The 14,501-nt window shown below is 35.1% G+C and overlaps 1 protein-coding gene across 1 annotated transcript in view; it reads right to left on the bottom strand.

The window, feature by feature from the left end:
* Positions 1 to 13,647, bottom strand: part of LOC122797720 (CUB and sushi domain-containing protein 3) — a 5,249,173-nt gene extending 5,235,526 nt beyond the window's left edge. The window contains exons 1-2 of the mRNA XM_044066251.1: positions 13,578 to 13,647; positions 13,302 to 13,524 (exon numbers count right to left, since the gene is read on the bottom strand). Coding sequence (XP_043922186.1) covers positions 13,302 to 13,524; positions 13,578 to 13,647 — 293 coding nt within the window. The remainder of the gene's footprint in view (positions 1 to 13,301; positions 13,525 to 13,577) is intronic.
* Between the last annotated feature and the right edge of the window lie 854 nt (positions 13,648 to 14,501).

Here is a 14,501-nt window from a genome sequence, read left to right on the forward strand (position 1 = left end):
TTGCAAAGCATCAATTCTGTTTGTTCTGTTTTCCCACCAAACAGTGTTTTAAATAACTGATTTGTTTACTATTTAAAACATTCTTTATTGTTTTCCTACTGTTTTCCTGCTGTTTAAAACATTGTAGTGTCTCACTGCCGTTTTTTTTTTTTTTTTTTGCTGTTTAAAACAACTTTTTTAGTTTTTCTCGACTAAATTAGTGTAGCTAGTAACTGTAGCATAGTCCAGATGCAGGTTTGCTGCATCTGGGTCTGTTTGTAGTGGCTGTTGTATTCTGAGCACAGTTTTGTAAGCCATTTTTGATTGGTAAGGGCCCCGCTGCACCCTTGTGAGTGAGGTGTGCTGAATGGAACAGGTCTAGTGAAGGATGATTAGCCTAGGGCTTGGATTAAGCACCCTCATTGGTTCTTTTGACATTTTTTAAAGTTTTTTTCTAAGTTTTTAGCTTCTGGTATTTATTGCATTTGAGCAGGATTCTGCTTGTTTGCACATCGCACAGCACAGCACACTGACAGATAATTTTGACAATTTTTCCCTTCAATACAGTTGTAGTCCATTAATGTAGTCCTCATCTTTAGTACATCTCCTGTCTAAGAAGTATTGCTAGTGAGCTATGACCTTTTAAAACACCAGACAAAATCCCCATCAGAAATACCCATCTACAGAGCACCTCCTAGGTCAATCTTGAAAGCACTCCCTTTGTGATAACAGTTCTTCAAACCTAGCATTGTAGATAGTTGGACTATTGTTATTTCCCCTGTCAGCCTTCTTGACTTGAGTCTCCTGAGGCAGTGTAGCAACTGCCTCATGTACACTGACAACCATCTACTAGTAAACCACTCTAGTACAGAGTGAGAGAGATGCATCTGTACCAAGAATCTTGAATCCCTGCTCACTCACACTCAAAACAGTAACAATGAAGAGGTAGTCAAATCACCTAGCACTACTCATGCACGTAGTACACATTCAACACATAAATCAACATGTGCAGAGGTTCTCTCAAAAAACTTACAAAACACCAGAGACTTCCAAAACAAAAGACTGCTACAACTAACGCAGTTCTCACAGCAACCAAGATACATAGCAACACCAGTGTCTCACCTACCAAGCTCTTAAGGCATAGCACTCAAAAAACACATTTTCTTATCATTGGGGACTCCATAGTGAGACACATGGATGTCCCAGTCACCAGGTTAGATAAGGAGAAAGTCACAGTCAGCTGCCTGTACGGTGCCAGGATTCATCATATCAAGCATCCCCTCAGGTCTCTCAACAAGTACCATTATGACTCAGTCATAGCTCATATTGGAGTAAATGACCTAAGACATATCTTGCTGGACTATATGAAGAGAGACATGATTAAGCTCTCTGAGTATGTGTCCCAGGTGGTTTGCTATCATAATTCCAAGTGAAAGTCCGATGACCACAGGATGCCAAAATTTGGTTGGCTGAACTCCTGTTGTCATACCTTCATTTGTGTGAGCCTTGGGTTAGTGAATGCATTGTGTGTTTTCACATATGTGGAGGGCCTTCTGACGGGTCTATATTATAACATCGAATTATACAAAGATCGAATGTTATAATATCAAACCCGTATTGTAGAACACTGAAAACAGCGAAGGTGCAGGACAACAAATTCTTTCCCAGGGAAAGAATTTGGTGGGCCGTTGCTGTGGCTTCGCTGTCTTCAGCGTTCAATATGTTGGAACGTAATGGGTCGGGTTCAGGTAAGTGTGCAATTGTGTGAAGGTTAGGGTTAGGGGGCGGATTAGGTGAGTTAGGGTTAGGGAGTGGGTCAGGAAAGTGTGCGGTTGTGTGGACATTAGGGTTAGGCCATGGGTCAGGTAAGTGTGCGATTGTGTGCAGTTTAGGGTTAGGGGGCAGGTTAGGTGAGTTAGGGTTAGGGCGCGTGTGAGGTGAGTGTGCAATAGTGACAGACCTTAGGGTTAGGGTTGGGTTAAGGTAAGTGGATAGCTAGTAGTGTATGTAAAGTTTAGTTTAGGTTTAGGTGTAGGATTTTAAGTGTATGTGTGTGGATTGCTGTTTTTTGTGTGTGTTTGTGTTGTACGTATGTTTCTCGGAATAGCAATTTTTTTCCCTGGGAAAAAAATCGCTATTCTGACTGTTCGATGTTTTCAGATTTCGGTATTTAGGGTTCGATATTATAACATTCGATGTTTACGAACTTCGATGTTATAATATAGACCACCTTCTGACGAGATTGCTGTACATTGTGGAGTAGGAAATTTGCCATTTTTCCCACTGTACTGTGATCTCAGAGTTAGAATATTTAATCTGCAGGGGGTACAGAGGAGACTTGCCCCCCTGCTAAATAGTGTTGTCAGGTGGTATGCAGTGTTTGACTGCAGTGAACGGATGTCAAGAATGTTCAGATTCACATAAGGAAGTGTGTTTGCAAGATTCTGACCTTTTTGACATCCCGTTTTGAACATCTGCATTGGTATTTTAGGTCAGAATATCTTGTGGACTTTGACCTTATGATAGTAAACCATCCCAGGTAGGTATGCCCTAGCCTTGAGCAGCATTTTACCCTCACCTAGAATGATGCCACAATATAAACAAAAAATGATTGATTTTAATAATTGGCTTAGTTTTTTGTTGTCATTCAAAGGGGATCCAGTTTCTGTCAGCCTGGGATGACATGGTCCACAAACCTCACTGTTTGTCAGTGACAGTTTGCATCTGGCACCACTAGGCTTTTGGCTGCTGGCAAAGGCTTTTGCCTTCCCCATAGTGCCTTTTTTAGGCAAGGTCTCAAAAACAAAATTGCCAACATGAAAATTGCCAACCATAACAAAATAAGGGTTATGCTGCTAAACGCTAGGAGCTTAAACCAAAAACTGCACACCCTGGAAGCACTTCTGTCACTAGAGGATGTAGATGTCTATGCAGTCACAGAAACCTGGTTCAAGGCCTCAGAGAGTACCCCAGCCTTGCAAGGCTACAATGCCTTCCACACTTTCAGACCACAAAACACATCTGCAGGAACCAAAGGAGGCAGTGTTTTTATCTATATTAGAGATAAATTCACCTCCCGACAAGTTAGTCTGGACAGCTCCATGGAGTTACTCCAATTTCAGATTACTGTGGGAAAGACCCCATTCACGTCATGGCTACTTATAGATTCCCCTCCATGGATCATGATGTGCACACAAGGCCTACTTGACAAAACTGGAGTCAACTGATATATTGTCAAACACTCTGGTCATGGAGGGTTTCAATTATCCCACCATCAACTGGGAAACCTACTCTAGCCCAAACTCACTAGCACACAAGTTCCTTGACTTTGTTAACTGACATGCCCTGTAACAAATTGTTCAAGCCGCAACAAGAGCAACAAACATACAAGATCTGGTCCTCACTAACATGTCAAGCAGATGCACCACTTCAACTGTCAGACCCTCATTAGTTAAATCTGACCACAAATCAGTCACCTTTGAACTGGCACTAACACCAGAACTCACAAATGGAGACGTCAGACTAAAAAACTTCACCAAAGCAAACTATACCCTCCTCTGGGAGGCAAAAATGCATTTCAAGCCCCATTCTTTGCTGGAAGTGGTAACTACACCAAAGCTTACATTAAAGCCCTGTACAATCATTTGTATAAGTGGATAGACTTGGCTGTTCCAGAGAGACAATTAAACACCAGACCCCCAAATAGAGAAAAAGGCACCCTGGTGGATATTCAGCATCAGCAAACTTTACAACAAATGCAAAAAGTTGCTGTCTAAGAAAACTAAGGTGAGGCACCGACAATGAAAAAGCACCTGTTTAGACTCAACAGGCAAATAAGACAACATGTCAAATCCTATAAGGGTAACTTTGAGAAAAACTTAGCAATCACAGCCAAGGATAATCATAAGGTCTTTTACAGCTATGTACATAGCCGAAAAGGTAGGACCCAAGCATGTGCCAAATTAGTGACTAATGGTATCACACACACTGATCCCACAGAGATAGCAAACCTGCTAGTGGACAGATTAGGCAAAAATTTCACTCCCTTATCCCCTCCAAACTTATCACAAACCTTGCCGCCAGCCCCTCCCCACCCTACATAGTGGAAGAGCAGGTCATTAAAATCCTGTTTAAGGCAAAATACACAGCCTCTATGGGACCAGATGGCATCCCAGGCTGTCTTCTAAATAAACTGAAACACAAACTAACATCACCATTAAGTACCCTATTCAATCATAGCCTAACCACTGGTTTTGTTCCTGCAGAATGGAGAACAGCAACAGTTATTCCCCTCCACAAAGGTGGCTTAGCAACAAACCCAAGGAATTATAGACCCAGAAGTTTGACCATTCTCAGCTGTAAAGCCATGAAACGTATCATCATGGACCTCATGAATAAAAACACAGGCGATCTCCAAACCCTGGATCCGACCCTATTCAGCATTGTCAAGGGCAGATCCTGCCTTGACTTGGCAAAGACCTTTGACACAATCCCACACTCAGGCATTACCAATAAACTTAGCAAACTGAATGTAAACCCCTTTGTTGTAAGATGGGTTGCCAACTGGTTGACAAACCAGTTATACACTATCAAAGTGGATGACTACACATCGACCAGTGGACCTGTCACCAGCCGGGTATTACAAGGCTCAATACCATGGCCCCTACTGCTTGGTATATACTTCTCAGAAGTTCAGGCAAAAACTAAAGGAATGTGGTTGACCAAGTGTGCAGACGACTGCAAACTGGGCACAATTACTGAATCCCCAAATGATGTCAGTGTACTTCAGGACAGTCTTATGCAGACCAATGACTGGTGTCTCAGACATGGTCTCGAACTGAATGAAAAGAAATGCATCATCATTCCCTTTGATAAAAACAATGTCTCTTCACACTTTCAAATTGACAACAATACCCTATGTACCTATGAAGTGGTACGTGATCTGTGATCTCAAGTAGACTGCAAACTTAAGTTTGACCAGCATGTGTCTACAGTAGTAAGGAAGGATTTCTACATACCACACTTGATTAGCAAAATAATTTCCTCTGCAGCAAAGGAGGTTATAACTCCTCTATAATTGTCACTAATCAGGCCCATAATTGAGTATAATGCCCCTATTGACATGTACCATACAAAGCACCTGCAGCAGTTGGACAGACCTCAGAGGTTTAAAACTATGAAGATCAAGGGACTCCTGCTCTTGCCTTACACAGACTAACTATAGTCCATGTCACTATACTCTGTATTGTATACACTTCTTAGGGGAGGCTTTTTCCTGTGCTACAGAGCAATCTCTGACCCAAACCTAATGAATTTACTGCACATCCATAAATCAAATGATATTAAAGCTACCCATTCTAGGGACATAAATATGGCCTGTGACTTGATTACGGCATGCTGGAGGGACAAATTTATAACCCAGTGACTGCTGTTTCTTTGGAATAGGCACCTCTATGACACTATTAAAAACGAACCTGGATGAGTGTGGGGGGGGGGGCACCATAAATTTTTACTGGGGATAGTGCCCACAGCCCTCCTGGACATGGGCAGTCATTATTAAATACAGTTCTTGGTATTAACTAGAGCATCTGTTGTATTACTTTGGGATGAAACGGCTAGGCTTGAAATGACCTCCAGGTCGATAGTCAGTCTGCTTTATATTAAACATTTCATACAAATAGTACTTATTGAATCATTAAATTTTATTTCTTTAAATATAATAGGTTTTTAGTGGTTAACATACATTGAAATTTTTTTTGTCTTGTTTTAGTGGTCTGAAAGGGGTTGAGGGATTGATGTATACTGCAGAGGTGCCTTGGATTCACTCGTGAACATTTTTGTGTGAATTGTAGCTGATAAACTGCTCATTTGCAAGCCTTTGTCATGAGGATCAGCTTGAAGAAGCTTAACTGGAACACTTTTATGATGCTGTGGGAGTTCTGAAAATTCTAAGCACTATCCCGGGTATTTCTTCCTGTCTAAAACTAAATAATCATAATATTTTGAATCATGTGTTAAGATGTCAATGAATACAAGTAAAATATTAAGCAAAAGACAGTGAATTGCATTCTACACAACTGCCAGTTATTAAATAGTTCTGAATGCTTGCAGTATACTAAAAGTATAGGTATATACTAGCCTATAGAATGACAATTCTGATAAAAAAAATTAGGATTTATTGTCTCTTTTTAACGGTAACCAAAAATGAATGTGTCAGAACAATTTATTATGGAAAGTTTGAATCTGAAAAGGGAAGATTTTTCAGATGTTTGTTCAGATACTATTAGACTTAACATTTAAAGAAAAATAGACTGATTCTAACAGTAGTACTAGAATAAAGAGTATCAAATATATAACGGTAACTGTAATTGTTCTCTTATATGATACTCTACACTGGGATTATAGCTAAAATATAGAACTTAGACTCTACACTGGGATATAAAATATAGAACTTAGGAATATAGTAGTATAAGGCATAGTATACAAACTGAAATAGAAAGTGATCCGAATAAATAAATATGTATATACTTAAAGAATATAAAATATGCCTACAAGGGTGGCAGGTTGGCATACTGTTTAATATGTTCACCTTATGGGCACAAGTTACAGGCTTTGATTCTTACATGGGGTAATTGGCTGAGTTTAGAATGGCTCAGAAGGACAATTAGCCTAGTACTAGTTTATCAACTTATTATTCAACGAACAACTTTACACATAGTAAAAAAAAAAAAAAAAAAAAAAAAAAATCCACTGCTATATGAATTAATAAATATGAAAATAGCAGCTGGCTTCCTACCTATAGTAGATCAGGGAGATATTGTTAGGTACAGGGAAAGATGATTGTAGAGATATTCAGTTTGGTCAACTTATAATAAAGATTCTGTACACCTGTTTAACTTTTCTTATTTATAATAACTCACTAATGGGCTTTTTTACGATGATGCATGCTAAAAATATAAGACACATTAATATTAATCAGAAGCATGAACTAAGCATTGTTAGTCTAATGGAGAGTTTGAGAGGTAGTGTGTTCATCTTTTTCAATAAACAAGGAATAGCTCATTCCATGGTAGAATGTTTTATGGTTATATCATTAGATATTTTTTTTTGTTTATGTTTCAAAAGTTTTGTCCATAGCTGAAAATTTCATGTTGCTATGTATAAAGTATATAATACGTTCTCTATATAAATGTGATTTCATTATACCTTCACTTTTTCTCTCTTATATAAATGTCTAATGTTAAATGCATATGCATTAATATTAATAATTAAAGAGGAGGAGCTTGTTGAAATACTTACAATTACATAAAGCTCAAATTGTATTTCTACAGGAAACATATTTACTTAATAAAGATGTAAATAAACTTTAATTAAAGAATTATTTGGTTTTAGCAGATTCTGTCTTTCAAGCTAAAAGAAGAGGCACCCACATTTTATGGAAGAACTCACCAGTAATGCCTAAAGTACAAGATACCTGTGTTGATAAAAAAATGGTATGTTAAGCATTGTTATAACTGAATGGAACAGAAACCTATATACACTGATGAACTCTTACTGGATTCCAGGACTTGGAGCTAAAATGCAAAAAATTATTTGGATACTATAGCCTATTATATGAAGGGTGAAGTCATAATGCTGGTGATTTTAATTGTATTTATCAGACAAAGGTTCCACTGCAGATAGAATGCTGAGAATCTCATCTTCAGCCAAGCACTTAACAGATTTTGTAAATCTAATGAACTTAAAGGATATATAATGGAATGCTCTACCTGAAAACATTACAACCATTTCACCTCTAGCCAAGTTTAGCACTCACTAAAAAGCACTTATGCTCTACTTCTGACTAATCTCTCTAGCTAACAATGCTACTACCTGTGCTGCACTTACTGACTAATCATTTCCCACTGTTTGAATATTGATACCTGTTTATGATACTACTGCAGAGCTGATGACATGCTGACTAAACATTTAGATTTCTTTGTAAACTTTATTCAGAAACTGTTTTTCATACTGGACTCACTATAAACTCACATAGAATTATGTTATGATTTAACTCCTTTCTACTTACATTTTATCTGTTGTTTCTTAATAATATAGTTTAAACTCATAGTGTACAGTAATTCATTAGTATGCATTTTGTATAACTGTTTGTCCAATTTATCCTGAGTTAGTTGTCTAACTTTTGTTCCTGGGTGCACTACTAATGTATTAAAATTAGGTATGTTCAATGTGGAGCTGTAAATGTATTGTAATTCTGTATGTTCAATGTGGAGCTATTCTCCCCAGACCACCAAAGACCTCCACTGAAAAAGGACATGTGTCCAGTTGGACTTTCCTGGTAAACAAATGTAAAATAAAATAAATAAATAAATATATGAGCTAAAGAAAACAAAATCATTTCAGTTTAGCCATTAGTCATATAGATATGGAACAAACAGATATTGACAACATTTTAGTCTCAAACAATCTTTTATCACATATCACAAAAATTTCAATAGTTTCATGTCTATTATTGGACCATAATGCTAAATATTTAATATTATTTCTCAAACTGACAATTTAATATATCATAGGACATTACCAGTGTTGTTGGTGTGTCTTTCAGCTTTTCCCGGTTAGGGGTCGCCACAGCGGAACTCCGGTCCGCTAATGATTGGCAGTAATTTTTACGTGCTGAGTTGCCAGCCCTGACGCACAACCAGTGTACATTTTTAAAATAAAAGGATTCAATGATTGGTATGTTAAAGAGATGAAACATTTCATACAAATAAATACAAATGGTGAAATATCTGACATTTTCCTATGGGATAGTTTAAAGGCTTACTGAAATGGAAGAGTTACAAGCTGGCATATTAGTAAAGCAAGATAATGGGACAAAGACTGAATACACTTCAGGCCAAAATAGGCACACTAAAGTTAACTCTAAAACCAAATGACATTATCAGTCAGCCTAAACTTAAAAACTTAAATACAAAATATGTTGAAATTCTAAAGTTTCAATAAATCTGGAAACAATTTAAACTGCAGGCGTATTCAGTAAACCCATTAAACTCGCATAAACTTGCTCATAGATCAAAGAAAATTAATTTAAAAAATCATATCAAAGAAATGATTGCACATATAAATAATAAAAAGGAAAGAACAACAGATATTAAGGACATTCTTGAAGGCTTTAAACTATTTATGAAAATATAAATAATAATACAAATAACCTAGATATTGATGATATAGTTGAAACTTTTCTAATGGAAAAATAATAAAATAACAAGTGAACAAATAATAAAAAAATGACAGACCACATTAACAGAAATAAAAGATCAAATAAAAAAGTAATAAGGCACCAGACTTAGATGGTCTTTTATTTATTTTTATTATTTATTACATTTGTTTACCAGGTTATGTCTGACTGGGCCAGAAGCCCATTTTCAATGGAGTCCCAGAGAGAAAAGCTCCAGATATACAGTTAACAGTTACAGACTAAATAATACTAAAACATAATTAAACAAGTTACCAAAATTGCAGGAAAATACTGCTAGTGAACTAGTGTCTTAAAGCAGATCTATATAAATACTACCAGATGATGCAATTAAAATATTAGCTATGGTCTATAGAGAAATAAAAACAACTGCTAAAGTTCCCCCACCAAGGATATATTCACTTATATCACCTATTTTAAAGCAAGATAGGGAACCTACAAATTCTTCATCATACAGACTCATTTTGCTTTTAAATGTGGGCTATAAGATATCCATGTACATTTTATCTAACAATTAATCTATTTTAACCTAAACTAATTAATCTTAAAAAAAAAAATGCCTTTTGGCTTTTCCTGGTTAGGCTGAGGTGGTGTAGCAGTTAGTGTTGTTGCCTCAGAGCAAGAGGTTCTTTGGTTCAAATTTTGGCTGGAGCACCTTCTGTGTGGAGTCTGCATGTCCTCCCTGTGGTTGAGTGAATTTTAAAGACATACAGGTAGGTGCGTGTGTGTATATGTGTGTGCCTACTGTGAAGGGTGGGTGCTGGGCTGGCAACTCAACAATGTAAAAACACCACTGCCAATCAATTTGCAGACCAGTGATCAATTAAACTAATTAACAGTGTTCAAACTGGGTTTATTTTAAATAGACAAGTACAGGATAATATAATAGGAATACATACATTAACAGACTATGCAAATAAAAAAAAGAACTTTCTATTATTAGTCCCAAATTAGATAAGACTTTTGACTCAGTTAATTGGTCACCTGTTTAAAACATTTAAAGTATGTAATTTCTCACCTGAGCTAATTACATTAATTTCGAAGTTATACAATAACTCTTCTGCTTATGTAAAATGGGTTCATTTCTTTCTAATTTCTTTAAATTACAAAAAGACACAAAACAGGGTTGTTTATTATCACCTTTACTTTTTGCATTAGCTACAGAACCATTTGTTAATATTATTAGATCCAATAAGAAGATTATTTTTATTAAAATGAAAGAATATTTAGAACTAAATATTCCAGTCTTTGTTTATGATATTTTACTAACAATAGGAAATATAGAAATTCCATTAGAACATATAATTAGTTCTATGAGTAAGTTTGAAGGACTCTAGAACTTAAGATTTAATTATATTAAAACAAGTGCATTATTAATTAATAAAAAAATTAAAAATATACAAAAATGCTAACTTCTGTTGGAACAGCAAATTAAATACATTTGTATAATCATTATGTCTAATAGTAAAGAAATGATACAAACAAACTTTCAAGAGGCTGTTGATAAAATTTTAAGTTTACTCACAAATTGGAACACATTCTTCTTCTTTACCATGGTAGAACAATCAATGGTTGTTAAGATGGTAATTTTCTCTAAAATATTATTTGCCTTACAATCCTTATTACTATCTCCGCAAATCAAATTGATTAAGAAGATAAATAATATTCTACTTAATTTTTTGGCATCCTAATAAAACAAGAGTTTCCTTTCACTGGCAAAGAAAAAGTTGGAATAATAGTGGACTAGGATTCCCTAATATTCACTCATATTCTACTTCAACCATTGTAAAAGTTATAGCATTGTAGATAAATTCATCTTATGATTCAAATAGAAATAAATACACCAAGAAATATTATTAGTAAATAATAAATATATCACAACCAGTCATAAACAAATAGTCCCTAATAGTTTTATTCTGATTATGAAAATAATTTTGTGTAAATGGAATTATACCCTTTTCTCAAATTCCCTACTTAATAACATAATTTCCTCTTTCCAAAAGTTCACATATTCTAACTATTGTATTAAGACTTAATATTTTTTATGTTTCCAATTGCATATACAAATGATATCTTACAAACTCATAACTTCAACAAAATGCTAGTATTGAAACAACAATGTAATTTAATTTGTTGTCATCAGTTATTAGAATATACTGATATGTACTGTTTAAAAATTCAGGTCCAAATACAATCAAGATTCTCAGAAATGTGTACTTTTACAAATATTTAAATACTTTGTCAAAATGGAGATAAATAACATATTTAAGGTAGATAAGAAATTGTTCCCCACATCACTGGAATTCTTAAGAAATATCAATAAGAATGCAATGAAAAATAAATTATATTTGTCACAAATTTATAAAGTTCTTAAATTAGATTTCACATATTTAGACAATTCTATTGGAATTATTCCTGAAAAATTAATAATGAAGACTTCTCTGAAAAATACAAGAAAATAGTATTAAAGTCTATAGATAAAACCACATATTCATTATACTGGAACATTTTCACTTGGAAATTCTTACACTCCTAATAAAATTAAAATTACATATAAATCAAATAGAATTAAATACTGGAGATGTGAATCTGTAGTAATAGCTGATTGGACACGTATGGCACATGAATGTGAAGTCATCTCCCCTTTTTGGAAATAAATTAATAACTTCATTCAAGCTTTATGGTCAGATAGATGTAATATTTTTAAATTTTCAGTTTTATTTAATGCTCTGATTCCTGAGATAATTCCAAAAACCCACGTGCCTCTTCTTTGGTCAATTATTGCTATAGCCAGAAAAGTAATTACTAAAACTTGGAAAAGTAAAGTTAACCCTTCTAGTGTTGAATTTATTAGTATAGCAAAAATTGTTTGCAGTTGTGAACTGCATACTTTAAAGATGAGAACCTCTAATATTACATATAAATCTTGGTGTAAACATAACGACTCGTGTGAAAAAAAATATTAATTGTTGTTGACATGTATAACTTTGATGTATTGATCAGCTGTGGAACTATGTAAATAGTTATTTGTTTTATAATTGATCTGTTTATCTATTGTTTTCTTTTTTATTAGAACTGTTGTTCTTACTGCTATTCAAACTATCTGGTATCTTTCTTCCACATTGTCTCATTTCTGCTTGCAGATCTGAGAATTTTATAACTTTCTGACTTTCTGTATACAAGACAATGTAATCACTGGGTGTAGCACTTTCAATGCTCAATGCTACTTTTGTCTTTTTATAATGACTACTATGTGTGGTTTTCTTGAATCTATTTTTTGAATGTATGTTAATTGGCGACTGAGTCTGATATAAATGTCATCATACACTGTAATTCTTTGCAGCTCATGTTTCCAATGCTTGTCAGCCACTTCTATATTGCATTGGTTACAAAATCCCCAACACAATAGTCTTGTTACATTATTGTAACTTTCAATACACAGGCCCTCTGTCGTGAGTATATCATATCCAGAAATAAGATGTGTAGCATTTCCACTTGCATTTTACAAAGCCTGCATTTCTCTGTTTTTCCTCACATTTTCAAAGGACTTTGTAAACTAATGTGTACATAGTCGACAGTCCTGGTTTGCTTTCATTAGCCTTTCATATTTTGGTTTCAGTTCACCTCTCATTATGCATTCCTGTATCAAATCTATGATAACATGAGATTGTTCTAGAATATCTCTATACATGTTAATATAATTGTGGAGTTTCCAATATTTTCCCTTCTCGCTTGATCCTTTTCGTTATAACATTTTTATATTTGCAGACTACTAAACTTCCAGATGGTGAAAATTTAAATTTAAAAGCATGTTTGAATCAAATTGTGAACTCATGTAACAGATAACTGAATAGAACTTTTAAGATGTTAACAGAGATTACAAGTTCTAAATGGTATAACTACATACAGGAGATAAAACAAACTGGAGTTCAAACTACTTTAATTTTAGCAATGGGCTAGTAATCCATACTGGGAAATTAGAGTTATTAAACAATTACTAAACAATATTTATCATATGGTTAATGAAATACATAAACAGACCTCAGAGCCATCAAAGGATAGTTACCTTGTTCTGAAGTTTGCTGGATGGGGATGTCCATCATACAGTGATAAATAATCATACTCCTCTTCAAGGGCAAAAGACTGAAATACGATTTGTATCCTGTTGTGACCTTCAACCACTATTACCCACGTGCAATTTGCGCCATTAGGATAGCCATACGGGAAACCAGGACTTTCTATAGTTCCATTCTGCCCTTTTAATGTTCCACCACATGTATATAGAAACCCTGGAAAAGAAACAATGCATTATTATAGACTAATTTCACAATTCTTCTCATACCTAAAGCAAGAAAGGATGCAACAAAATACAAAGTATAGATTTTTATCATTGCTTGGGTATACTGTGCCATTATATCAAATACCAGTACTATTTTCACTTTAATTTGAATTTTTAATATCTTTTCATTGGTGGACAAGGAATAGGGTTATAGTTGGTGGCTAGCAAAATAAATGTTTGGTCTCTCTGAAGTATTGCCAGTGAAGAGATTCTGTGCTAATCATACAACTGAAGATGCAGTTTAGACGTACTGCGGCAGGTATTTAAGTAAGGTGAAAGTAGCACACTGGGAATGCAATAAGTACAAATTAAATGTTAGAAAAACAGATAAAGACTTTTGAGTTTTAAGTTGTTATTCACTCTGACAAACTCTTCAATAGTATTTCGCCATGATCATAATCTTTTAATTCACTTCCTGACAACAACATACCATTTTCTAAAAAGTAGATCATACTACATAGTTTTAAAGGGTCAATAATATTCATAGATTCATAGGTAGGTACTAGGCTATTGGCCCAAGGGCCTAAGTAAGCCTAGCCAACAAGGTTGCCTGGCTTATGTCACCCAAGAAAGTTAATTTCCTGTGACCCTGTGGAGCAGAGCCACCGAAGTGATCCCCGGGGTGTATTTCCTATTTCCCATCCACTCATCAATATTTTTCTTGAAGAGAGCTAATGAGTTACTTTGCTTGACATAGATGGGTAGTTTGTTCAAGAGTACAGGAAGTCTCTGGGACAGGAATCTATCCCTCTAGCATGTCCTGTTTATTGTGGTAACAAGGTTTAGGTCCCTAAAGCATGTAGTTTGGAGGGATTGGGATTTCTTTAGGTGTAGCATGTCCAACAGCTCTGGGTTTAACATTGCTTTATATGTTAGGCAGAGATCTCCTCAGAGTAGGCGATATGCTATAGAGTAAAGCTGGAGTTT

The sequence above is a fragment of the Protopterus annectens genome, chromosome 3.part1, assembly GCF_019279795.1.
Source record: "Protopterus annectens isolate FY-2018-M chromosome 3.part1, PAN1.0, whole genome shotgun sequence".
Classification (NCBI taxonomy): domain Eukaryota; kingdom Metazoa; phylum Chordata; order Ceratodontiformes; family Protopteridae; genus Protopterus; species Protopterus annectens.